Consider the following 27451-nt stretch of genomic DNA (forward strand, 5'->3'; position numbering starts at 1 on the left):
CGTAAAACACTCTCTCACTTGCCAATCCAAAACATTAACTTAAACATTAATGTCGAGCCCTGCTTTAGTTAACATGAACTAACAATGAACAGCATTTATTAAGCTTAGTTCATGTTAATTTCAGCATTTACTACACTGTAAAAAATAAAAATTTCAAAATATAGTGCATAATTTTTGCATAAATTGCAAAATTGTTAAGCTTACTTAAAAGATGGATGAAACGTGGTGACTGTTAACATCACAATGAACTAACATAAACAATTGTATTGAAATTAACTACATTTAATAAAGATTAATATATGCTGAACACCTATACTGTGTTGTATATTGTTAATTCATGTTAGCTAATGTATTTACTATATGTCAACAAATACAAACTTAATGTAAAGTGCTAAAGTTGAGTATCTACAGTAAGTTACTGTAACAGCAACATTTTAACAGTGTTCAAAAGGTTTATTTAGAATCTGCAGAGCTGAAAATAAATTGCTCAAAAAAGATTTATTCTGACATTTAATATATTTTTACATAATAAAGCTATTTAGATCTTCATTATTCTTCTGCATCAAGTTATATCCATGAAAAATGATAAAACTTAACACAAATATTTTTTTTTCTTTCTTAAAAAGTAACTAAATATTTTAATCACAATTTGATATAGTAACACATAAATGTATCTGTGTCCCTAGTTGGTTATCATTGGTTTAGTTAATGCACAGAATTTCTACCTCACTTTAACAAAGCCGCAGTTTCCCTCAACAAACACTCGGGCACATCTGTCTGAGAAGATCTACAAAGGCAGCGGGGGGGGGGGACGAAAAAGAAAGAGCATTTTGCCAGAATTGGGCCGTAAAAGTAAACCTGAAGAAGATAAACATTGTAATACTCCAAACAAGCCTGATGTCAGGAACACGGTTACCAGTTCCAAGAATCCAGGTGCAGGTGGCTAAACTGTATATCGCACAGCGCAACACATCCACTGAAGGCACTGGGAACTTTCCACATGGCAATGAGCCACATGCGACAGAAAAGACGAGTTATTGCATAATTGATATTCAAAAGACAGCCAAAGCCACTACAACATCAATATTACACTCCCTGCAACAATAATTTGTCAAATAATGTGTAATAATATACCAGATGTGAAAATCACAGCCGTAAAAGTATTTTTAAGAGACAGATTTGCTAAAATATATTGTAGGTCATAATCACACAACAGTCTCTAACCAGCACCACATGTCAATCAAATCAGATCATTTAACAAGCTTAAGTCTTTAAATGACCACATGTACCGACCTGAACCAGAAACAACCATTGTAACCTGAAGAGTAATAAAGCTTTGAGTGAGAATAGGAAAGAGAAATCGTCTTTCTCAGTTGCCCTCTTTCAGGTCATTGTAACAGTGTTGACAAAGAGCTGTTTAAATGAGAAGGCCAGCATTGCTGGAACGACCACAGCAAGTCCATTATGACCCAAAAGACTCACATCAAACCTAAATAATATTTACAGGAAAAACAATCGGATCTTTTGATCTTCTTTGCGTTGCATAATAAATATCAATCTGATGACAACTACTGTCATTTTAAAAAATGATTTCGAGGCAGCGGTTTTCACATACCTTCCCTACAACTCGGAAAGTTAATGCAGTCAGAGGGCCAGTAATTAAAAACAAACTCTGTAAACTCAGCATGTTCCCATAACTCTAGAAATGCAAAGGTCATGGGTTCGAACCCCAGGGAATGCGCATACTGATTAAAACATGTATAGCTTGAAGTCGCTTTGGATACATGCGTGCCGAATGCATAATTTGAAATGGAAAACTAAACCTCAGTTTTCATCTTAAATTGTCCTTGATGCTCATCACCCAAAAAAACTTTAAACTGCAGTCTGGGCCCCTCCATGAATCTCCATCTCTCTCTCTTCTCCAGCTCTGTGGTCTGTCCTGGTCTTATGTAAACATGACAGGGGTGTCGATGTGGTGCTGCTGTAACTTGGCAGGCTGTAAAATACTCCCACCATCATTGCAGCAAGAAAATAATTACGGCTCGGGTCATTCATTACCTCGTCCTTGTCGTCATATATATACTGTAGGCTATGTGTGTGTGTGTGTGGGGGGGGGTAACTTTGCATTTTAAAGGAAAGCTGATACGAGGAAGGCCGTAGAGTAATTCCTATGGAAACCTGGCCTATATTAAACAAGATAGCTTCGGGGCAACAATTCCCTGCGGGCCTTGACTGCATTATCCGACTTTTCTGGACCCGTGCCTCAACCGTGAGTGAATTAGCTGCTGTAATTGAGTTATTGCTCCCTTCAATTTGTACACAACTTATTGAATGGCTATCGCAGCCATGTCTGGTCGTTTGCTTGCAGAGCATTATTCCATGTACGAGCGTGCACGCACAAGCATCTGGGCTGAAACGCTGGCAGGTGCGCTAATAACGTGGCACAACATGTGGTCTGAAAATGTATTTTAATAAGAAAACAAAAAAGGACGAAAGAAAAACAGCACCTTTTGGTCTTGTGATCTCTACTGCTCTCACTACTACAAAACAAGTCCATATAAAGCCCAGATGTTGTATACACGCATACATACACAAACACGTGTGACACTCCGTCACCCGTGTTTGTTATCGCCCCCATCGCGACTACTTGTTCGTCCCGGTCAGCTTGTTTTGATAATTCGGGCGAAAATGTTTTCCGAGCATCTCTTATTTAAAAGGATCTGTGTAATCGCCGTCCTTTTCTCCCGTGATTGAAATGTAAGCAACGGCCCTATTTACCTCGTGGGAGGCCTCTGACTCTCGTAAATATTTGTCTCAGCGCTAAACCTGCATGACATGGCATTTTAGAGCACATTTCTCCAGCACGCTAAACGTGGGACGTCTGAGCGCCCGGTTCCCCACCAAATACATTGCACAGACACACAGTCATATCGCACTCATCGACTTCTGCACCGATGATTCAGCCTGCTGTGTCCCGAGACAAGAGGGACACAAACAAAGTCAGACTGAGAAAGAGAGAGTGCAAGTTGATGGATACCATTTGGTCATTCCTGGAAAGAAATGGGAACTCCGGTTGGGAATAAAAGGGGGATCCTTACTTCATTTAGCACTCATTTGCAAACAATATGAAGATCATACAACACGATAAAAATGTATACGCGTTTCTTCAACTACAAGCACTTTTATGCCCCAGGAAATGATATTGATGGTCATATTAAAACTCATCTTGCCTTTAGTTGTTGTGCAATGTATACTTTTACAGTATGTATAGATTTTTTTGACCACCAGGCTTTTAATCTTAAAGCATAAAACCCATTATAGATCAGTTTCACTACAATCAACAATGTTGCCCAATAATAAAAGCTAATATATCAATTGTTAAGGAAGTTCAAAAGTACCCGTAGCTGAAGAAACGCCCTTACACATTACAATCAAATCTACCACATGACCTCAAAAATGAGTCTTGGATTAGTATAAAAAAAAACTTTTCTAGAAGTATAAATAGTCAGAAAAAGGACACATAGCGAAACTCACTTGCAGGACAGCTGATTTATACCATGTATGAAGTAACAGTCACCGCCGTTCACACAATATGCCTTCTCTGTATCGTTGCATCTTCGTGCATGGCCCGATCCCGGAGATAACGTTGTGGTTACTGCGGGAAACAAAGACACAGATGTTTAAAGACACCTGCATTGTCAGATAATGTCGATAAAATCACAAAAAAACAGCTTTGTAAACAACCACATCATTGTACAAAAAACCCGAAACATGGCGAGAAGATACGCCAGCTTCTCAGATAACATTTATTATCTGTTACTGATCGACAAATTAAAGCTATAACGGATGGCTTTTTTCCTGTTCCCTACTTTTAAGTGTAAACAAAGAAATAGTACAGTGATTTACAAGAACAATGACGCCTTGGTTTTCATCACAGATCTCGCTGTACATCTTGGAGTCTGTGATGTTCGATAGTCAAAGATAAATATTTCAGAGAGCGCTGCAAACCTTCCCATCTCTTGTAAACACACACTTCACCTGATGATTCACACTTCAGGAATGAATTTGCAATCCTGCCCTATTATCAAAGCAAAGTTGAACATGTTTGGGAATAATGCACCTCGAGGGCATGACAAAAATGAGAGGGACGGATTAAGAAAGACAATAAAAATATCTGAAATTAATAGCACCAATGCATAAGCATAAAGGAAACATGCGTACTGATAAAATGTACACATTCGCTTTAGATTACAGCGTCTGCCAATCGCATTGAAGTAAACGTAAAATTGCACCGTAAAGTTGAAGCGTGCAACTCCTAGTGTAAGCCAATCTAAATCACCAAGTTAGATTGGTTCAGACAACAGGTACAGGATTAACTTACCTGACATATTATGATAGCGTGGTACGCATGAACAGGTTTATTGACTTACTAATCAAGAGCCCAAATGTGATGATAGACATGGCAAACCGCTTGCCGCAACTACATTTCACACATACCTGTTGTGTTTCTCACTGCGGTTACACTAAAAACCTCTACAAGCGCTCGTGCTATCACCATTCAATTGATGCTTTTGCCAAACACGCAGACGGAGGAGCGCCTTCTTCAAGTTCAAACTCAAAATGGCGAACGCCCAGCGTGTTTATTTCGTTCTGCCTGATCAGACAACAATAAAACATCTGTACTGAAGCAAAAGCAACAAATGGCACTCCTCCAACAGTTCTGGCATGGCTTCACCAGCACAACCCCATTTATCATTTCTGTAATTAAAACAATATTTACAACCTAGTGTCTATGCACGGCACATGTGGTTTGCTGTCATTCCCACTATCTGCAGTACTATCTGCAAATATACAGTACTTACTGTAAACATGTTTCCTGGTAAATTACAAAGCCACACACGGTACATAGACGTGTGGTTGAAAATAACCAGGACTGTGCTTTGGAAGGGAACCTAGAATTTGGATCTGGATGTTGGAAGCCATTAAACGAAGACCACAAACTTAACGCTGCTTACTCTCATAGATTACACGTAACCTCATGGGCCGTGTGTCTGTGTTGTTTTACTGCCTGATTTACTAAAAGAAATGATGTGCAAACATGCCAGCTACATTTCTGAACACATTTTGCACAGCGAAATTTTGAAAATTGCAGGTCAGTGATAAGTGCTGGGTCATGGCAGACGCAGCAGACTGTTGCAATCTTCCGTACCTTACCGGGATTTTACAGCATAACTCTAACATTACAGTCCAAGGCTCTTTAAAGATGCATTATATGTGTTATAATTATACTACATTTGGACATATGGACAGTTATAACATCATTCTCTATTATTTGATGAATTGGCACGCTATGGTCAATAAAACACATAGACATGCATCACAAATATTTTTTACATTGAAATGACAAATTTACTGTAGCAGTAAGTGCTATTCTAGTTCATTTGGCTGGTTAGTGGATTTATACTTTATACGTTTTTTTTACCTCTAATTTCAAATTTTCATTTCATTTTAAGCTTGTTTTCACAAATCCTCAACCATGACCACACTGCAAAAAATGTTTTTCAAGAAAAAAAAATTCGTATTTTTGTCTTGTTTTCAGAAAAAATTGCTTTTTCTTGATGAGCAAAACGGCCGAAGAAAATAAGTCCAAAAACAGACCAAAAATATCAAAATTAAGTGATTTTGTGCATAAAACAAGCAAAAAATCTGCCAATGGGGTAAGCAATTTTTTCTTGAATTTAGTGTTTAAGAAACATTTTCAAGATTTTTTTGCTAACCCATTGGCATATTCTTTTGCTTGTTTTATGCACAAAATCACTTAAATATAATATTTTTTTGTTTAAAAACTAGATTTTCTTGGGTCGTTTTGCTCATCAAGAAAAAGCATCTTAATTTAAGAATTTTTTTATATTTTTACTGTAAACAAGGCAAAATACTAAACATTTTTTTTCTTGAAAATAATTTTTTGCAGTGCATGCATTCCAAAAAACAACTTTTTATACTTAGTATTTTTGTCCTGTTTTCAGTACAAATATCTAAAAATTCTTAAATTAAGATGTATTTTCTTGATGAGCAAAATGACCTAGGAAAATAAGTCTTATTTTTAGACAAAAATATATAAACTTAAATATATAAACTAAGTAAATTAGTGCTTAAAACAAGTAAAATATCTGCCAATGGAATAAGAAAAATTTCTTGAAATAAGTTTACTTTTAATTCAAGAAAAAAATTCTTATTCCATTGACAGATGTTTTTTCTTGTTAAGCACGAATTTGCCTAAATTTTATATTTTTGTCTAAAAACTAGACTTATTTTCCTAGGTCATTTTGCTCATCAAGAAAATACATCTTAATTAGATACTTTTTTTATATTTTTACTGAAAACAAGACAAAAATAATAAGTAAGAAAGTAATTTTTTGTAGTGTGACCATTAGACTTCAAATATATATTAATTTGATTCGCAGTTGATTTAGTAAATGCAAGCAAAGGATTATGCACCTTGTCTCAAAACTAACAATACTTTTCTTTAGCCACATTTTCAATTACTTTTTAGCAGCTGATCCCAGGGTGACTCTTTGCGGAAGTGTGAAGTTATTTTTCTCAAGTTCACACAGGTGTCCTAGCAGAGTAACCACAGGTGTACTTTACAGACCACTATGGACTTGTTTCATTAAGTTTTACGACCAAAAGGTGTCCAAATACTTTGTTTAAAATCTCAACAGTAAATCTTTTATTGTATCATTTTAAACCTAATAAACATCTTCAGGTGAAATGTTTTTTCTTTACTTAACATAAATGTCACTGGTTTTAGGTTTTGGTAATCTGCAACTAAGCATTCAGACTTTTATCATTTTTAATAGATTTTGGGTAATGAGAGGTATGTATTAGCACAATGTTTCTCAACCTGGGGGCCGGGGACCTAAGGCGGGCCTCAACAGATTTCCAAGGGGGTCTTAAGATGACTTAAAATTATTCAAAATAATTAGATCAGAAAAGCATCTAGCATCTATGCCAAGCTCTAGCACAGGGGTCTCCAACGTGACTCCAACAGGGGTCTCCGCACAGAGTCTGTGAGGTGCCCGCCAAAGCACATTCTTTTAATAGTCTTAATTGTAATATTTAGTTATTACATATTTTTATATTTGCTTGGCTTGGTTTATGTATGTTAACATTTTAAACAATACTAAAACACATCAACAAGTAAAATAAAATAAAATCAACAAGTAATACAAAAAAGTTTTGAGTAGACTATATCAAAAAGTAGCCCTAGAAATTGTTTTATCCATTGTAGGCCTTGCCCACAAAAAGGTTGGAGACCCCTGGTCTAGCACATTCTATTAGGTAGAAATAAAGTGAATGGGGGGCTTCAAATATTGCAATAGGGGGCCTTAAAGTGAAAAAGGTTGAGAACCACTGCATTAAAATAATGTCATATCATTAATACTGTATATACAGAGAGTTTTGTAAAGTATAAAACCTCTCGTCTTAGTTTCTCTTTGCATTGAGATTGAAGACTGTCTTGTTTAAAAGTAAAAAAAATCAAAAAGTGTAAAAATTTGTCCTAGCTGGAAATTGAAAGGGAATTGTCTTTGGTATAGCCTCAGGCCTTAGATAAAACAGACCAGACAGAAATTCAAAATATGCCACCTTTGTTTTCTTTAGTTTTTTGTGTATATGAAACAAGTGTGATACAGGGAAGCTCTTGTCCCAGCAGTCCAGAGCTGCAAATATCCCATGAGGAGCAGCTCATTGTGAGCCCACAGCAACCCCATGAAACACCCGACTCTTGTGGGCCAAAACGAAAGAATGTTAACAGATGTGAAAGCAAGTCGTATTAGGGACCTCTCTGATATCGGACCTGATCTGGCAATACTTACGTTACCAGATCAGGTCACGTGTGAAACCAGAGGACCGCCAAGGTTTGGATATCAGAGAGTTTATGAACTTTCTTGTTTAAGGACGGTCATGTTTATAAAAGTGCATGTCTAGTCAGGCTGTGTGTTTGTATATAAGCAAAAATCACATTGTGTGGTTTTGGAGCGCTAGACAGAACATCTTGTGCCAGTTTGTTGAATTTAATATGCCTACAACAGGCAGCGATGAAAATCAGTAACATTTGCTCGTGGTGAGGTTGCATGACATGAGTTCATGTCAGATGTTATACCGAGCGGAGTTTATTTACTTGTTTTATTTGCAGTTTTCGACACTTAAGCAATTTACAATCTCATGTTGTCAAAACCTGAAATTAAATAAAAAATCACTCATGCTTTTTGTCGTTTATGAGGTTTTTGGTTTACTGCTGAAGTTGGCACCACTAACATTCCCAAATTGGAAAAAAATGAATGTTTAAAACAGGTTTGTTTTCTGTTTGTTGTTGGCTAAAAAACAGACAGTCCCTTTCCAATCTCATGTTATTGTTAAGTCAAAGTCACTGTATTGGGTTGGCTACATGTTACAAATTGTTGTTTCTGCATATCATTCTGCTTACACTTCACTGTCAACGTATTTGACAGACAGCGGATGAGAAAAATGACGCATCTCAGATTTTTATACATCATGCACCACCCACCCATACCACAGCATTGACTAAACGTAGCCACGGTGGATTTTTAAATGTTTATGTTTCGAGATTTACTCAGCTGTATGGCATTCAATTGGAAGAGAAGGAAACAATATCAACATACAGTATAAACTTCAATAGCACTTCTTGAAGTTGCAAAACACGCATAGGGGCTGGCAGAAATCCAGCAGGTTGCTGGGAGGTGCGTGTTCACTGCCACCCACCCTTCTCCATGCCTGCTGAGAGTTTTAGCACGTCTCTGTGTCTGTTTATCCCACATGACCGCTAATGACAACCTGCTCGACAAGGCTCGGACCCTCTGGATGCAATAATGGAAGACCGGCTGAAGACCACCATAGCAAGGAATCCTGTTAGTTGTTAGACCAGCTAATCTAACCAAGCTTAAACCAGGTAAAATCCCAGCTCCAGCAGAGCTGTATTCTGCATTATACCAAGTTATTCTGAGATTTGATCAGTTTTTCTATATTGTCAGAAAAATGGTCAAAAAATAGTCCCAAGCTGGAGCCTTTAAAGGTCCTATTATGTACCATTTAGTTATAGATATACATACATTTAGTACCAATCTGTACTTCTTCAGGTACAAAGGTGGAAGGGTACCACCCCAATGACAGCTAAGGACCATTATTTTACAATTTTTTCTGACAGTGAACTGAAAGTTTAGCTTATAACTGACAGTCAGATAAACTGAACGTTTCTTTCAAAACTGTTATGAGAGGACGACTGGGTGTCAGCAGCCTGTAGAGTAACTGTGCCAATGTTTGTCATGTTTATGCCTCTGGTCTAGTGATACACTTCAAAATCTTTCCATCAATAATTGAGCTCTGACAGTTACACGCCTGTACAATATTCCCTTGTGTTACAAAGGATCCAATCAACTCTGCCGGAGATCTAGGAGAGCTCAGTAAATACCTGCTGAGGCAGCGCGTGCCAGGGAGAGAGCGAGGGGGAGGAGGAGGAATGTAAAGCAACGGCACGCATCCATCCAACCTTGTGTTTAAAAACTTAACCAAAGTCCATGGACCAAGTCTTATATCATTTTATCATGTGTCATGTTAAAAGACCCATAATAATCTGGATGAAGCCACTGCTTCCAGTCAGGGTCTCTAATGGCTATGCCACTTTCATTAACGTGATCACAATGCATCAGCCCTTGATCTACATCCATCGGTTTCTTTGGTGTAAAAATGCTGCTAAGCTAAAACAGACTTTGCATAACCGTGACACAGTTCACGCTAAATGATCAACAAAGCATTCCAGTCAAACAAGGTCAGTTTCACTACAGTCCCCGATGATACCTGCATATCCAATCTCACATTACTTACTCAATGGCATAGACGTCCATTTAGCAAGCTATAGGCCAAGTTCAAGTTCTTTATGCCGAGCACAAAGCAAGTTCCACTCTGGCCAACAGGTCCCACAAAAAGGTCAACTTTCTCCAGCCCCAAAACCCAAGGGTTTGGCCGGCGAGTTTGATTAATCCTTCATGGCCAAGAAACTGAAAGGAGGGCCTGGGTGGGGGCAAAATGGGGCCATCTGGATAGCTTCATAAACATGTCTATCTTTCCATGCTCTCCAAAGGGTTCTAGGAAAGTCATAAAAATGAAAGGAGAGGTCCATGTTGCTGAAAGTACTTTCTTTTTTCTACTTTAGTACTTTATTAAACGAGTGCAAACGGTCCAAGTAATTCCATGGGTGGAGGGAGGTCCAGTGAGTGGTTGTGGCATCGTGCCGTTTTTCTTAATTTGGAGACCTATTTGAGGTGTGGCAACAAAACATATCTGTCCGCTTAAATTACATGCACAATACTGATGTGCCCATTGGTAGTTTCAGAGCCAAATACTGCAAAGTTAAACAAGATTGACAAATGATGCTTGATGGCCACGGTCGAACTCTTATGCCAACACAAAACCCCCTCATACTGGGGATGTCTCTTATTTCAGCTGGAAAGGGGATCCCATCACTGCACAAAATGTCAATTTTTGCATGCAATGTCAACGCTTTGGAGTGTTTTCTATTATGTGAAACCATAATGTGCATCCTTTTGGTCTAAAAGAATTCCCAAAGCATTCAGAGAGATCTCAATATTACATGCACGTCATTAATTAAGTCTCTTAACAAAATCTTATGGCCCAGGGCAAGTAAAGATAAAAGCGATCACACTGTCTGTTTTGTAGCAACAGATTTGGCACACCACAGGGCACCAGATGACGGTGTTGTTTTTATTGTCTGTCTGTCTAGTGCACTTGCACAACAGCAAGGGCGAAGAACAATTTATATACACTTTATATAACATATATTAAAGAGAAGGGAGATTCTTACATGCAGGCACAGTTATTTTATATTACGGTCCCCCAAGGTAACACGTAATCCTTAAAGGTAACACATAATCCTCATGTGCAAACAGTAATTTTACAGTTTACGTAATTCCCTGTTCAGAGAGTCCTTGTAGAAATTTGTGGTAAAACAAATGTGTGTGTTTGATGAATGTGGAACACAGCTGTGGTGCGGTTGCATTCTTCAGTGTTTTAAAGGCCCTGTGTAATCTATTATCTTTTTAAAGCCTTCAGCGCGGCTTTACATGTTTGCATTAACTGCAGTGACACACACCAACAACAAAAGACACGTCTGCTAGGAAACTGAACTTTCCCTGGAGCGCTTCGATTTATAAAGTGATCCGGTTTTCGGATGTTTACTTAAACCTTTTCAAAACTGACTTATACAAAAGAACAATTAGTGGAATAAAGGTCCGATGCTCATTGTGTGAAAATGTAACATTGAACTAAGTCCATAATAACACCGTAAGACCGGTAAGGGAACCGCCAGGTAAGCTAATTACATATAGCATTTACAGTTCAAATGAAGCTTATTAAAAACTGTTAAGAACAGACAGAACACCAAATGTCTTGACTTGTAAACAAAACGTTGCTAAAAGCCTTATTTAAGAGCCACGAACCCCAACTACAAACTTCCAGTTTTACATAAAGGCGAAGTGAGAGATACTCTGCACCAAAACAAAAAAGACAGAAGAAGTGGTGAAAAATGCAAGAATAAAAGAAGCCAACTGTGAACTCTATCCTGTATTCTTCCCTTTTCATTAACAGGTCTTTATTTTTCTTCTCTATTGCCTGCTTCCTGCTGCATAGCTGATGTGCCTGGTCTTGTCCTCCACAATCACGACTCCGGGAGAAATCAAAGAGCGCTATTGCATGCGATTGCACAACAGGACGCGTGTGTAAACAAGTAAGGCTCGGGGCACTTACCCAGAGGGGGTGGGGCGCTGCTGGTCGCAAAGGTGAGGGCAAGGGTGCTCGCCGTGCTGGAAGTAGGCTCGGTGCCAGGGCTGAGTGTGGGCAGAGTCTCCAGGAACCAGGGGGTAGATGAAACGATGCTGCTTGCGGTAGTGGCGTGTGTCCAAGGAGCATCGTGGGCAATAAGGCCTTCCTCCTCATCGTCCCCCCTGAGGAGATCCAACCAGTCTGGTTCCCTGTTGCGGCTGGCACCCTGTATCAAAGCACGACGGAGCAGCAGCAAGCAGGCTCCAAATCCCAGCAGAAGTAGCAGTAGGGCGGGCACGAGGAAGAGGGCTTTTCCACCACACGCTCCTCTACAGCAGGGCCTCGGAGAGCGGCGTGGGGATGGCTGCTCTGGAGAGAACCCAAGCCCTGCGTTGCGCTCGACACCGGGCACAAGCCCCACGCTCTGCCCCTGACTCACAGACACCAGAAACACAGGCAGTGGACAGACAGAAACATCTGGGTCCATCGGAGGCTCGTCCAAATTCTGCTCGATCCCTCCCGTCTTCCTCTGCAGGCACTCATAGGGGCGACCCCATTCTAATGCATCTAGTCGATGCTACACCGCTAAAACACTCACACACATAAGCCGGTGGTGTGGAGTGATACCCCACCTCTGGACCAGTTGTCAGCCCTAACACACCGCCGCCCTCGCAAACCAGTGGGTGTGAAATCGCGGCATCGAGGTCTTTGGTGCGAGCTGGCAAACAGAGAGCGATCGCACGATGTGGCGCTTCAGATCCGGGGGTTGACCCCACCCAGAAACAGCAGCACCAACCCACTGCACCCCTCACACCAGCTCTGACGGTCACAGCCAGCTGCAGAAAATCCACCCCACATAAGCACACATTTACACACCCACATTTACAGCATCCGGTATGATGGGGAAAACAGAGGGAGCTCTCCCCACCCAAACACACTTAATGAAGTAATGAATACTGCGGGCAAGACCACCAGCAACATGTGACATGGGAAGTCATACAATGGGGGGGATTGAATGACAGCTTGAGTAACACCTTTAAAAGCGGGCGTGAATCGGAAATATATGTATTCCTTATGTGACCAAAGATGTGGATCCAAAGGGCAAAGAGATCAACTAGCATTGTGCACATCAAGCTAAAAGGCCTAAAGAATCTGACCTCAATGTCAAAGGTCACAGTTTGACTATCATCATAATAGAAAACACACTTCCAAGACAAAACATACTCACGTACACACACCCTTTGACTCAACATCCGTGCACACACACCTTAAGCTCACAAATCCCCAATTATGTGAGGCATTCACTAAAAGTGAATTGCGGCTGCTAATAGTGTTGTTATTTGCACGCATGTCTGCATTGTTTAAGCATGTGATGCACAATCATGTAACAACTCCAAAAAATCTAATGAAAGAGAAAATACAATTGGCAAATTCCTGATCTTGTAGGACTGCTTTGGGTGCTAGGTTGTGGAGTAGAGAGCAACACTTGATTGAATTAATAATGGCACAGTTTTAAGAAAACTTTCAGTCTACATTAACTGGATTGCGGGTGATGAATAAGAGACAACTTTTTGTGCACAATTGGCACAACCGTTTCAAAAATCAACCCATAAAACATGTGGAAATCATAACAACCGAGCTATTTGGGCTACTTGGCAGTGTGTAGTTTTTTGATGTGTTTACAATATGTAAAGTCATCCTGTTTGTGCTGAATTAGGGCCGTTGTCACCAGTCATGCGCGCTGGACTGTAAATACAGTGGGCTTGCCATGAATCTCCTGGACAAGTCCCCAACCGTTCACCCGCACCGATCAATGCTTTCAATTCCCTTACAGGTACTTGACATTCTAGCACAGTCACTGCCAACATCCGAAAAAGATTTCTAGCGTCCTTTAAGCCCAGTTAATCTTGTCGCTTGGGCTGACAGAGAAAACGGCTGGGGTTTTTGCAACAATACGAGAGAGGGAAATAAAGAGAGGGTGGGAACCAGGGAATGTGACAGGAAGCGGCTGGTACTTTCGAGGTATTCCAGGCGGCAGATGAAAGATGCAGTCCCGAAACAGAGGGCCAACGTGGTTATCCACAGTTTGACGCTGGTGCTTGCCAATGCATGGAACTCATATCTGACATTAAAGATAAGTGATGGTTTACATTAGTGGAGTTAAGCACCAATGGATTGGTTTTCATCACAGGGGCAGGTGTGAGGAGCTTCACAGGGGTGGGTGAGAGAGAAAGAGAGACATGGAGGGATTTCTGCTGGTGGGCCCCAGCATGACTGATTAGGTTGGAACAATCGGCCGTCCAGCTGCGTTTTCCATCAAACACATTCCTCTCATCTCATGCTCATTTACTCTGCTGCTGTAAGCAGCGCCCTCTAGGGATGTGATTTTTATATGACGGATGGAACATCTAGTAGGAACAGCCCCAATTTCTTTACACTGTCAAACCATCCATGTGCAACACAACTTGGAGTCTACTAATATCTATGATTCTGATGAGATTAAATTTGGTCATGTGCAACTGAACATGTGGCAGAGTTCCAGAGTTGCAAATTTCAATTTCCCAAAACAGAAATAAGAGGTCAAAATTGGAAATACAATCCATGTGTGCAACTGCCCGAGGTGTTATGCAAACAAAGCCTGCAAAAAGTTTCAAATTGTAAACTTTTCTCCGAAGTCCTACACGCACATGCACGCACACATGCAATGTGCATCGCGTGCTCACTGAAGCAAACCCCTCTTGAAACGGGTTGGAAACAGGGAATCCCCATCTTGCGCTCTGTTTACATGAAATGAAAATGAACCCGATTAACTTCCTCATTATATTTATACACATCTGGTATGCAAAATTCATCAATGCACGTAGACTTCGGAAAAAAAAAACGTTTTTGTTTATAATCTTCCATAATGTAATAACAAACAGTGCCTGTCAATAAATAAAGTCCAATCCTTCCTATTTTTCATTAGCTCTGCCCATCCTTATTCTAGTATGCAATGCACAGTTTTAATGAGCCAATCATTGTGCAATGGATAAAACCCATCCAAGTTCAACCCTACATTTTTCTCACTGAATATTCTGTTACACATTCTGACTACAGAAGTTAAAGTGTCTGTAAACATAATTTCATGTTGATTTAATTTGTAAATTCTGTAAATGATGTAAACGATAATACACACTGTGTAGACTACTGTGTATAAACACTAAAATTATCAATCAAGTTGCGTTCAAATGTTTAATTTGTAAGACAAATACAGTGTTGGGTAAGTTACTCAAAAATGTAATTAATTATTTACATCTTCAACCATGCAATTAGATTACTGTGCAAATTACTCTCTCCAAAAATTTTTTATTACTTATTACTAATAATTACTAATACTTAGTACTAAAAATGGGTTTTAAATTCTATTTGGTAAATGATACAAAGATATGCTTGAAACGGCTAAAATAAATACTAAAAGTACATACATTATTCATGTCACACTTTTTAAGGTCCAATTCTCACTATAAACTAAATATTAATTACTTTAGCCTTAATATAATCCTAATTACTGCTTATTCATACTTTAGTAAAGCAACTGTTAAGTTTAAGTATTGAATTGAGTAGGATTTAGGATATAGAATAAGGTTTTACAAAATCAGGAATTAATATGTGCTTTTTAAGTACTAAGAAACCAATATCTCAGTAATATTAATGCTAATAACCAACCAGTTAATAGTAAGAGTGTTATCATTATTATTATTAACTCCCAGTTTCCCGCGGCAACGCTCAATTTGCGCCATTCGCGCAAACTACACACGCAAATGACACCCCATTCAGACAGCCAGCGACCAACAGTAGCAGAGCGACACGATCTAATTAATTTCAATGAAAACCGGTCGACTTCCGGTGGCACGAGCGAAAGTGACCATTGGTGACCGTATGGGCGTGTCCAGCGATGCGAGAAAGTTAAGAATAGTTTAACTATATGCACATGTCGAGTGAATTTCAGGAGCGACTACCAATGAAAACGAAGCCATGGAGTTCACATCATCCTTCTATCGTCAGTTACTGGGGTGGATGGTACTCATTTGTTTATGACAATCAGATTTAGAAACGCCTCATTGAAAGAGACGGGCGACACACAGCGATAACATCGCTGGCTGTCTGAATGCGGCTTTGATCGCGTCTACCACGCTAAACGCCTCATTCCTGCCGCGAGACCTCTAGACGCGCATCAACGCGTCTTCACATTAACTTAACATTGAAATCACTCTCTCTTGACGCCTCTACCGCGGCTGGTCTGAAAGCAGCATTAGACTTTAAATTTCTATGTTAAAGGGGACATATCTAGCCTGGGTGCCAGCCGATCTTAGCCCCGCCCACAACATTTTGAGAAACGGGAAGATCGGTCTGGGGTTTCACCATTGAGGAGCTACTATGCTCGACCCAAAGCTGGCCGACCAATCAAATTGTCAGGGCGGGCTTTATACGATGATGGACAAATGATCAGTAACGTAAATCAACCACGTCACCAAAGAGCGCGTGTGTTGAATCTGTTTACAACGAAATGGCTGCCGCGGTAGAAATCAGATGTGTGGATTCTGACATTGAGTCTGTTCTAAAAGATATCGACAGAGCATTGATTTTAAAAGAGGAACAGAGAAACGCGAGCAAGGCATTTGTTGATGTTTTTGCCGTCCTTCCTACGGGATTCGGCAAAAGTTGTCGCACTTATGAAGGATCAAGTTAAAGAAGCAACTGAAATGGGTATCACGGCGATGCAACTCGGTGTGCACGACGAGATGGATATAATTAGCGGTCGTTGCCAGCTTCTTTTCGGAAGCCCGGAATCTTGGAGGGACATGCTAGGCTCGGATATTTTTCAAGCAAACATAATGGGTATCGTCGTGGATGAAGTTCAACTAATGTACAAATGGTAAGAGATAGTCTTACTGTATGACTTAATGTGATATAAATGAAATGTTGTAAACATAGTACGTGTTGATGTACGTTTGCTAACTCAGACTTGTAGTGTGTGTCATTGTAGCGAAATAACTAGCAGTTCGGTCAAGCTGCAAATACGTCATTTCAACATACGTCTCACACCCCGTTGCTCTGATTGGTCGTAGGTCTATCCAATTGAGTGCAGAGGCATTTTTCGGTTGAGACACGCCTCATAATTATAGCTCAATGGAGCGGTATCAGACTCAAATTCTGACTAGAATTGAGTATGACAACGTCAGGCTAGGACATATCATGAAAATCTGACTTTTCCATGTTTTAGTGCTATGATGGGTCCCCAGTGTTTCTATCAACATAGAAAATATGAAAAAGAACAAGCCAGTAACTTTTTTTGTAAACCTTTCTTTGCAAGCATTTGAAAAATGTCATTGAAATTTTGGGGATCTTACTATAATAATACCGCCCCTTAATCTACACTCTCCAACCAGCCCATAAACAGTATTTAGTTTAATTACATCAGAAGTAACTGTAATTAAATAACTGGAAAAATAAAAGTAATCCCTTAGGGGCGGGACACACCAAAGCTGGAGGACACCAAATGCCAGCTGTTTTTCCAGCTGAGCGCCAGTTTTCTTCAGCTGAGCGCTTTGATAGTTGTGATACTTGAGCTGTGAGCCTTTTGGTTGTTGTGATACTTGTCCCGCCCCTCCTCCACTGTGATTGGACAGCCTTGTGACCTGACAATGACGAGCGGAGTTTTTACCCAAAATTGAATCTCTTTCAACTTTCGCACTTAGTGCTAAGCGCGTAAAAAACGTTGAGCGCCGGCTTTGAGCGCGTAAAAACTCTGCCAGCTGCTGTTAATGTTTTGAAAAACGCTGCGCTTCCATTGAAAACAATTGACAACATGCGCCGGCCGTGGGCGTAAAAGCTTTGGTATGCACGCCCCCCTACTTTACTTTTTAAGGAAAATGTATTAGATTACAATAACTAATTACTCAGTAACTAATTACACCCAACATTGCACAAATATTGCTGTCTGTGCAGACAGCTTGTTTGTCCCACAAGTATATGTCCACAATGGAGCCACACATAACCTTCTGACCTTGTCTTGTCCTGCTTCACCCATTTGGTGACCTGTGACACCACAATGCTTTAAAAACCAGAGTACATACACACCCATACACACGACCACCATGCAGCAGGCACCAAAAGGTGAACACACAGTTGTATTAGGTTAAGGAGCATCTATTATAGTCCTGCTGCGCAGCCATGCAGCCTCCTTGCCCCCTGGGAGTAAAACAGTAAGGGGGCCGGGCCTGAAATTGTCTGTTGTTTGTCTTCATTAATTGCTGCTCCAAGGTCACATGGTCTCTTTCCCTCCGCTCTCATGTTCCCCGGACAGCCTCCGTTCACCCCCGAACAGTCATAACTTCAACCCTGATCAGCTATAATTAATGAGTCCAATTACTCTGCTCAGTTATCTTGTTAAACATACTGCTGAAAGAGCCAAAATATGCATGTGTGTGTTTATTGGAGCTGTTTAAAAGGGATGTGCGTGATGAAAAACAGCCTTTATAAAGAGAAAGATTAATCCTGTGTCAGTGCAGCAGTGACAAAAAGTATCAGCCCAGGAGTCCCGGCATCTGATTGGCCGCTGTGCAGAGAGGCGGCATGCGATTGGTTGAATGCCTCTATGGAGCAATCCACAACTGCATTGTAAAATGGGTTTGAAACTGCAAGCAGCTGGGTCTCCTTGCCTTTATCTCTTTCTGTTTTTGGCTCTCCCTCCATCTATTACTTTTTCTGTTCACCTTCTTTCTCAACCCAGTATTTGTCTTTCCTTTATAGACTTTCAAAATCTTCCTTTTAGATTTTAAAAAGATGGATGCAGCTGCTAAAGCTCAGTAGCCGTCGTAAAGTATCCGTTATTCCAATGACCTCATGAAAAAATCGCATCAGTGATAAAAATAAATTAAACTTTTCAGGAACAGTTGGGAAAGGGCAAGTTTTTAAAACTGACCAGTTTGTGGTTTGCCTGGAAAACCACCAGCAGACAAATCGGTCTTACGGAAGCCCAGTTTTCAGTTTACCTGAACCCAAATTGACGTTTACGTAACACATTATTGCATTCATACAGCTAGACGGAGTGCAATGGATTGGAACAGAATCCCGTTTTTGTTTAAACGTGAGGTTCAGTGCAATAGACGTCTAAATGTGTATGAAAGTAAAGTGGCGGACCTTAAAGAAAAACACCACAGTTTTAAATATTTTACTATGTTTTAACCTCAACTTAGAAAAATTAATACATACATATCTTTTTATAATGTGTGCACTTATTCTTTTTACAGCGCCTTGTGAATGTGTTAGCATTTAGCCTAGCCCCATTCATTCCTATGGATCCAAACAGGGATGAATTTAGAAGCCACCAAACACTTCCATGTTTTCCCTATTTAAAGACTGTTACATGTTACATGAGTAAGTATGGTGGCACAAAATAAAACTTTTGTTTGGAGCCATACTGTAGGAATGAATGGGGCTAGGCTAAATGCTAACACATTCACGAGGCGCTGTACAAAGATTAAAAGTGCATGCATTGAAAAAGATGGGTATTATTAATTCATCTAAGAAAGAGGTAAGTAAAATATTAAAAAATGGTGGTGGTTTCAAATGGAAGTGAATGGGGCTCAAAAACTCTTTGATTCCTCAAAATATCTTCATTCAGTGTTCAGCAGAACAAAGAAATGTATACAGGTTTGTAACAACACGAGAGTGAGTAAACAATGACACAATTTTCCTTTTTGGATGAACCATTCTAAAGATGCACAGCATTTGAATAACTGCATGCAAAAAATATTAAAACTAGAAAAACTAGTCAACTATCTGTTTGTTGGTCAATCATCGTCTAACAATATCATTCATTCCCAGTAAAGGCATTTCCTAAGCTGTTGGATTTATTTGTCGCTCCCCTGGGCATTTCTGTGCTTCAATAGTGGCGGCCTCATTCAGAGTGTTGATCTATGTTGCATGCTCTTCTTTTGCCTCGTGAGAAGTGTATCGCCCCTCCCCAAGCCTGGGGCCACACCACTTCTGATGGGCTCGGTCTTGCCTCCTCTTCCTTTTACCTGTGTGTGTGAAGTCTGCCGTGACACAGCGAGACTTGTCGGGGGGGCCTGACATGCCGACAAACAATCAGAGTGAAACGTACACAAACACATGCGTGCACGCAGCTCTCCGTGTCGTCCTACAGCCGCGCACACACACACACACAGACGTCCACACATACACTATTTGTAAGATAGGTACCCGGAGACACCTTTGCTTGGAACATCAGCCAACTATGCACTTATAGATACATGGAGGGCATATGATTTAAACAATTGTTTGATTTGAGTATGTTGCAATGAAGACCTCAGGCTTCTTCGCTCATCACATCCGCTTCCAAAGGCAAAGAAAACTACAAGTGGGATATTTTATTATCTCAGTTGTATTTCAGTTGTGTATACAGGAATCATCACAACCATGCCTTAAGTAGATCTCAAAAAAGTTTTTTTTTTTAAATATCAAATGATATAAGATATTATAGTCATTTTTACAAAAAAAAAAAAAAACGTGTTAAGAGGGAGTAAATAATTCAATGAAACACAACTGAGTATCCAATTGCATATTCTGAGCTGAGAAAGTCCTCTGAGCAATACATTTCTTTTTAGGGTGTCAGCAAAAGAATAAAACATAACATAAACCATAATATTTTTAAACATTTACAGCTGTATCGTGGCATGTACTTACTGCTTTGTACGTGCACAGTACTGGTGCCGTTATCCCTCCCCAGAAGATTCTCTGCAACACATGTATAATTCCCAGAATGCTCCAGTTTTGCACTGTCGATCTGGACTTTGGAGTTTTTTCTTCAAAAAGAAAAGAAAGAGTTAGGTTTTCACAATGAAAACATGAAACAAAGATACACATATGTAAGCACTGTGTAATGGGAGCTAAGATTTCTCTTGCTCTGAGATCACACAGACACCCCTCCATCACAAGATTTTTGCATCCGATAATGGCCCATATTTCACATAATATATATTTTGTGCCGAGACAATCATGACAATATTCGTTTTTCTATTAAAGGACACTTGGAGATGTGATTTTGCACAAATATTCTGTTCAGGATGACATTTGCCTAAAGGGACATTCCACTTTTTTGAAAATATGCTCATTTTCCAGCTCCCCTAGAGTTAAACATTTGATTCTTACCGTTTTGGAATCCATTCAGCTGATCTCCGGGTCTGGTGCTACCAATTTTAGCATAGCTTAGCATAATCCACTGAATCTGATTAGACCATTAGCATCGCACCTAAAAATAAACAGAGTTTAGATATTTTTCCTATTTAAAACTTGACTCTTTTTTGATCACGTTGTGTACTAAGACAGACGGAAAATTAAAAGTTGCGATTTTCTAGTCCGATATGGCTAGGAACTATACTCTCATTCGGGCGTAATAATCAAGGACTTTGCTGCTGTAACATGGCTGGCGTAGTGATATAACGCAGCAGCCGAAAGTAGTCCCCTTAGTAACTTTCAATAGCAGGAGACTATTTTAGGGCACTATGCAATATCAATGCGCCTCCTGCAACCATGTTACGGCAGCAAAGTTCTAGATTATTACGCCAGAATGAGAGTATAGTTCCTAGCCATATCCGCCTAGAAAATCTCAACTTTTAATTTTCCGTCTGTCTTAGCACATGATGTAACTACAGAAGAGTCCAATTTTAAATAGAAAAAACATCGAAACTCTGGTATTATTTTACGCGCAATGCTAATGGTCCAATCAGATTCAATGGATTGTGTCAAAATTTCAGTGTCTATCACTGTAGGTCATCCAAAACAAACCAGAAATGAGACTCAAAGTGTCAAATACCGGAATTATCCCTTAAGCTATGCTAAAAGTGGTAGCGCCAGACCCGGAGATTAGCTGAATGGATTCCAAAATTGTAAAAATCAAATGTTTAACTTTAGGGGAGATGGAAAATAAGAATATTTTCAAAAAAGTGGAGTGTCCCTTTAAACTCTTGCCTAGAAATTAGAGACAAGTCTATAAACAGACCGAACAGATCCATGTGACACAATGTAAAGCCTACTTTCATTATAAACTAGCATACCTGGTGTCTTTAAAGAAGAAGTCAGCTTTACATTGCTGTGTTCCAACCTATTAAGATTGTTAACCTAACTGTTTCTTACAAATTAAAAATGGTGACCTTAACAGACACAGAAGGGACAGAAAACGGCACACTAGCTTCATATAAACTACTTCAATGTTGTTTTATAATACTTAATCCTTTTTGTTCCTTTTGGATATGGTGTCTGTCACCATAGGGCTAAAATATACAGTATCGTTTAAAAAAATATTTTGGTACATGAAAGTGGGTAAATAAAGTTAAGTGTTCATTAACAGGTATTGCTTTAACAATATAATAGGCATGCATGCTCAAACCCTTCGCTTTAATTAAAAGAGAAAGGGCAGAGTCTAGACTGCCCAAAGGATGCATCTCTTGTCTTGTGTGAAGGTCACAATATTTTTATAAACTTGCTGTTGGAGTGTTTCAGTGTTCACTCACTTGCCCTTCCTGCCGATTTTGATCTCTTTGCTCCTTTTTAGCTCAGCGCCATCTTTGTACCACTTGTACTCTGGGGTGGGTTTGCCAGAGGCCTCGCACTTTACGATCAGTTTGCGTCCCTCGCCCACAAACACAGGACTCTTCATAGCCCTCAGTGTAGGACCAGCATCTAAAGAAACAAAAAGAAAGATATTAGTTTACACTCTGAGACCGCAACATTAGGTCAACGAGTCTGGGGCGTATGAATCAATCAGAGATGAGAAGCGTGTTCGGGAATGTGTCATCATTTTCGCAATACCGTTCAAAGACATTAGTCACAATAATGACATGCTTTTTCATCAGCATCAATACCAACATGTTGCCCTGTGGTTGATGCAGTTATAAAGGTGGAGAGAAAGCGAAGAAAAATCCAGAAGTCTCTCAGCTGGCCAGATGATGTCACCAGAGACACTAGCAGGGCATTTTTCTCTGCCGTCTCAGATCAATGCAGCACATTTACAGCACAGATTAAAGCTTTGCAATCTCGACTTTCATAAACAGAACTGCAACGTTCAGTGACTATCCATGTTAGCCGTGTAGACCACTGTAAACCAGCTACAATGAAATAGCATCTGCTCTGACCAGTTTGACCACTGTGGACCAGCTAATGGCCATCTTGGACCCCACAGTAAAAATTGCTGTAGTTATGCCTTTGAATTATCTGCAACAGTTTGTTAAAGGAGAAATGAACAGTAAACATTAACAAGTCTTTTTCTTTACATAATAAAATGATTGAAAAAACAGCTTTATGCAAAGAATTGTGGGAACCAGAAATCCTCATTAACCTTCACTGTTCAGTTTTTTTTCTAATTCTGGTTCCCAGAAACGCTTTGCATGAGGCTGTTATTTTATAGCTTTTTCCTGTAAAAACAAAGTCTTGGAAATGTTTAATGTTTATTTATCTTTAAACAAACTGTTGCTAGTAAATAACATACATTTAAATCTACAGTAAGTTACTGGAAAACTGATTCCAGTAATTTCTTTAACAGTGCATCTACTGTATGAATCAGATACCACACAGCTTTCCCTAAACTGGCTTTTCAAAAGGATAACCAATGCGAATTATCCAGTGAATTTTTTTGTCAAAAAAATCATATTTACAAAGAAAATGTCAGCTTGAGCTCTCTCGGACCATTATTGGGATAATAGAAAAGGGCGGAGAGACTTGGCTTGTCTTTAACAAGTCTTTAAAAATTATGTAAGAAGAACCACAGACGACAGCTGCTTTACAGATCGGCTTTTAACCGACACCAGATCTTAGAAACTAATTCGAACACGAACAAAATGTAGGACAACGGACTTGAACCACTGAGGCGAAGTTGCCGACACAAGCCCAGACGCTACCGTGCACGCTCTCTAAAGAAACGCATAATGGGATTAATGCAGACACTGCAATCACACGGCTTCAAAGAGCTGCGGTTGGATGACCGAGGGGCAGAACTGGGTGATGCTGTAACTGTCCTGAATAAAAGGAGGGCACATGACGCCCTAGGGCTGGGGCAGGAGTCGGTGCCTTCCAAAGGGAACTCTATTTAGCCGAGGCTGTCTCCTCTTAATTGGACGACGCACACTGCCAAAACCTAATTTAAAGTCTTCACCTATAATTAAATAGGATGGCAGTCATCAAAAGGTAAACAGCTAAAAACACAAGCATTAACATCAATTAAAATCTTGACAGAGGTTGATGAAACAATCAGAATATTTGTCCCACTTTCCTGTCTCAGAAGAGACCGTTTCATCCAAACACCTGCTTTAATGAGCTGAACGCTGCACACTGCTCCGGTGCTGATGCTGAGAGTCTTTGGCACATCAGTCTAATAGCGTCTCAAGTTTCTTATGTCAGCCTCTAGCGATGTGCATTGTCTCCAAAAACCTGCTAAGTGACCGATATAGTTCATGCTCACTGCTGTCAGTACACTTATACAGCGTGCCGATGATGTGATTCTTTATAAAAATATTAGCCTACTGTCATCTCCCCGTATATTTAAACTGAGCGAAGTCCTGTCTGCAACATCCGTCTGAATTCGATAAATGAAGACGTTTAATACAGAAACATTCAATGCAAAACAAACTTTAATAGGCACTTTGCACAAATTCCTGAAAAATTAAATCTGCATGAAAATAAAATTGAGCCTTTATTGTTTGAGCCTTTATAAAGCAAATTGGACTTATCGTCAATCTATGCTGTACCAGTAAGCAAAAGCTCTGAATGTTAGCTTGTATCTCCGTCTCGCCTCCTGCATCCAACTGTACCAGTGATTCTGTTTTCTATGCTATAACTGGTAGGGAATCGCTTGAGCAATGCCAAGGTTGGGATCCCAAACAAAGCAAATTGATAACACAAGCAAAAAAATGACGATGAATTTCCAATGCGTTTCATTCAAAGCCTGACACTGTAACAGAGAGTCCAACTACCAAACGTATACCGTAGCACAAGCCTGGCTAAGCTGAAAGAGTATTAAAGGCCCAATAGGAGGTCAATAGGCCGCAATTCAGTATTAATGTGTACGACTGACATGAGGCATCTTGTTCCGAGTTGCTTCTGTACATGCAGGGCGATACTTGCCCGTGTTCAGATAAGAAGGGTGGGGCGTCTGATTTGTATGCTCCATGTTTCCATGAATCCAGAGTAATCCAAAGCTGTATTCAGTCATAGTCCGTGACAGAGTCAAACTAGACTATTCAAACTCAAAAAGAGATCTGTGGAGAACTATACAAGGTGCTGAAAACTGTCAAATAACACTTAAATGCCAAAACATAACTAATCCCAGATGTGCGTGATACGGTATGCAAGGTGTCATCGCGTCTAAATGTTAAGAAAAATACAGCCTTTCCGCTATCCTTCAATCATAATTGCCAAAGATGGAAAGTCATTATTTCAGGTCACTTAAAGTTTATTTATAATTCAACAGTAATGCGTGTGAATAATACTATGGCGTATGATGTTGTTATTCGTATTGTTAGGCTACCTGAGCCTTCAGATTATTTCACCATATTTCCCCTCAGGTAGCATATTTCATTAGCGCTTTTACACAGCCGTCACACTTTTACGAGACCCACATGACACCTTTGCCGTCTTCTGGTGGCTCCGCTTGTAATTCAGAAATGACTTGGAAATACATAACCTGGGGGACATTGCTGTAGCTCACTTTAAGCTGGCTAAATCGTTGTGCAGTTTGGAGAGAGGAAAGGATTATGGAAAAATGCAAAAACCAAGCAATCTTTGCTATCACGAATCGCATGTTTTGGGCTTCCAAGTAACTGAGCATTTATTTTCACTTTCATGTTATGACACATATCTTGTTTGTATACACGGTTTGAGTACTCCCAGAAAAAAATGTGCAGGCCAAAACTTTGTCAGAATAAAACGCGGGATTGTACCGGAGGTTTGCGTGTGATGTCAAAGAAAAGATCTCGTCTTGGCTCAGGCTGTTTTGCTGAGAGTGACAAGAGAAAATATTTCAACGGACTTTTTGCCAGCATGGTGTATTATTTTAACAGTATTTGAATTATGCAGGAGTGTTTATGGAGGAAGATAAGTCTGGAGAAAAGATTAAGAGAATCAGCATGATATCAATCAAACTTTATTATATCTATATAGTCTACATTTATTGGTTAGATCATTGAGGACTATCTAATTTTATTAACAGTAATAAATAATAATTCTAATTTTCTTTACTGAAAGCTACGGAGCCCCTAAGGGGACATGGAGCAAAAATTAAATAAAGTTTAGTTTCGCGTGCGCACGTGAAACTATCGCGTGCACACGCGAAACTATCGCGTGCACACGCGAAACTATCGCGTGCACACGCGAAACTATCGCGTGCTCACGCGAAACTTTTGCGTGCTCACGTGAAACTTTTGCGTGCTCACGTTAAACTTTCGCGTGAGACGTGAAATTACCGGGTTTAGTTTTGCGTGCTCACGTGAAACTTTCGTGTGCGCACATGAAACGAAAGTTTTACATGAGCACCCAATACTAAACTAAAAAATTCTGCACATGAAGGTTTCGCGTGAGCACATGAAAGTTTCACGTGAGCACATTAAACTAAACTTTAGATTCTTTTACTCCAATGTCACCTTAGGGCTCGGTAGAAAGCTGGTAATGCCAAAATCCAACTTTTTTTTAAATACAATTGAGAGTCAAATTAATCCCTTTCATGTTGCTTTCACAATATTCCATTTTAATGACTTTTAAATTACTTTTAGATGATTTCAATCAAGCGTACAGTTGCATCTTTTCAAAAAGATAGCTTATAAAACTAGATAGTAAAGTTTGAAGACAAACTTTATGTTGGCTTGAGAAAGCGTAGCCTGAACGTTTAAAATGGTTTGACATAAGTTTAGTTTAGTAGGCTATCTGGCTGTTAGTATGTTTAAGTATGAAGGTAGCATGATTAGCATGAAGCTAGCTTGATGCTAGCATGATTAGCATGAAGCTAGCATGATTAGCATGAAGCTAGCATGATGCTAGCATGATTAGCATGAAGCTAGCATGATGCTAGCATGATTAGCATGAAGCTAGCATGATGCTAGCATGATTAGCATGAAGCTAGCTTGATGCTAGCATGATTAGCATGAAGCTAGCATGATGCTAGCATGATTAGCATGAAGCTAGCATGATGCTAGCATGATTAGCATGAAGTTAGCATGATGTTAGCATGATTAGCATGAAGCTAGCATGATGCTAGCATGATTATCATGAAGCTAGCATGATGCTAGCATGATTAGCATGAAGCTAGCATGATGGTAGCATGATTAGCATGAAGCTAGCATGATGCTAGCATGATTAGCATGAAGCTAGCATGATGCTAGCATGATTAGCAGGAAGCTAGCATGATGTTAGCATGATTAGCATGAAGCTAGCATGAAGCTAGCATTATTAGCAGGAAGCTAGCATGAAGCTAACATTTATTGCGTTGCTAGGGTACTAAGTTTGGTTGCTAGGGAGAAAATTGGCATCCCATAATGATCACCCTTCAAGCCACAAGTAAAACGGT

The 27451-nt window shown here is 39.8% G+C and overlaps 1 protein-coding gene across 8 annotated transcripts in view; it reads right to left on the reverse strand.

Moving 5' to 3' along the window:
- Positions 1-27451, reverse strand: part of nrg2a (neuregulin 2a) — a 96688-nt gene that overhangs the window by 24657 nt on the left and 44580 nt on the right. For all 8 annotated transcript variants that reach the window (XM_065287142.2, XM_065287145.2, XM_065287143.2 and 5 more), the window contains exons 2-4: positions 22413-22581; positions 20587-20705; positions 3535-3655 (exon numbers count right to left, since the gene is read on the reverse strand). In XM_065287142.2, coding sequence (XP_065143214.1) covers positions 3535-3655; positions 20587-20705; positions 22413-22581 — 409 coding nt within the window. The remainder of the gene's footprint in view (positions 1-3534; positions 3656-20586; positions 20706-22412; positions 22582-27451) is intronic.

This window comes from Paramisgurnus dabryanus, chromosome 18 (assembly GCF_030506205.2).
Source record: "Paramisgurnus dabryanus chromosome 18, PD_genome_1.1, whole genome shotgun sequence".
Classification (NCBI taxonomy): Eukaryota; Metazoa; Chordata; class Actinopteri; order Cypriniformes; family Cobitidae; genus Paramisgurnus; species Paramisgurnus dabryanus.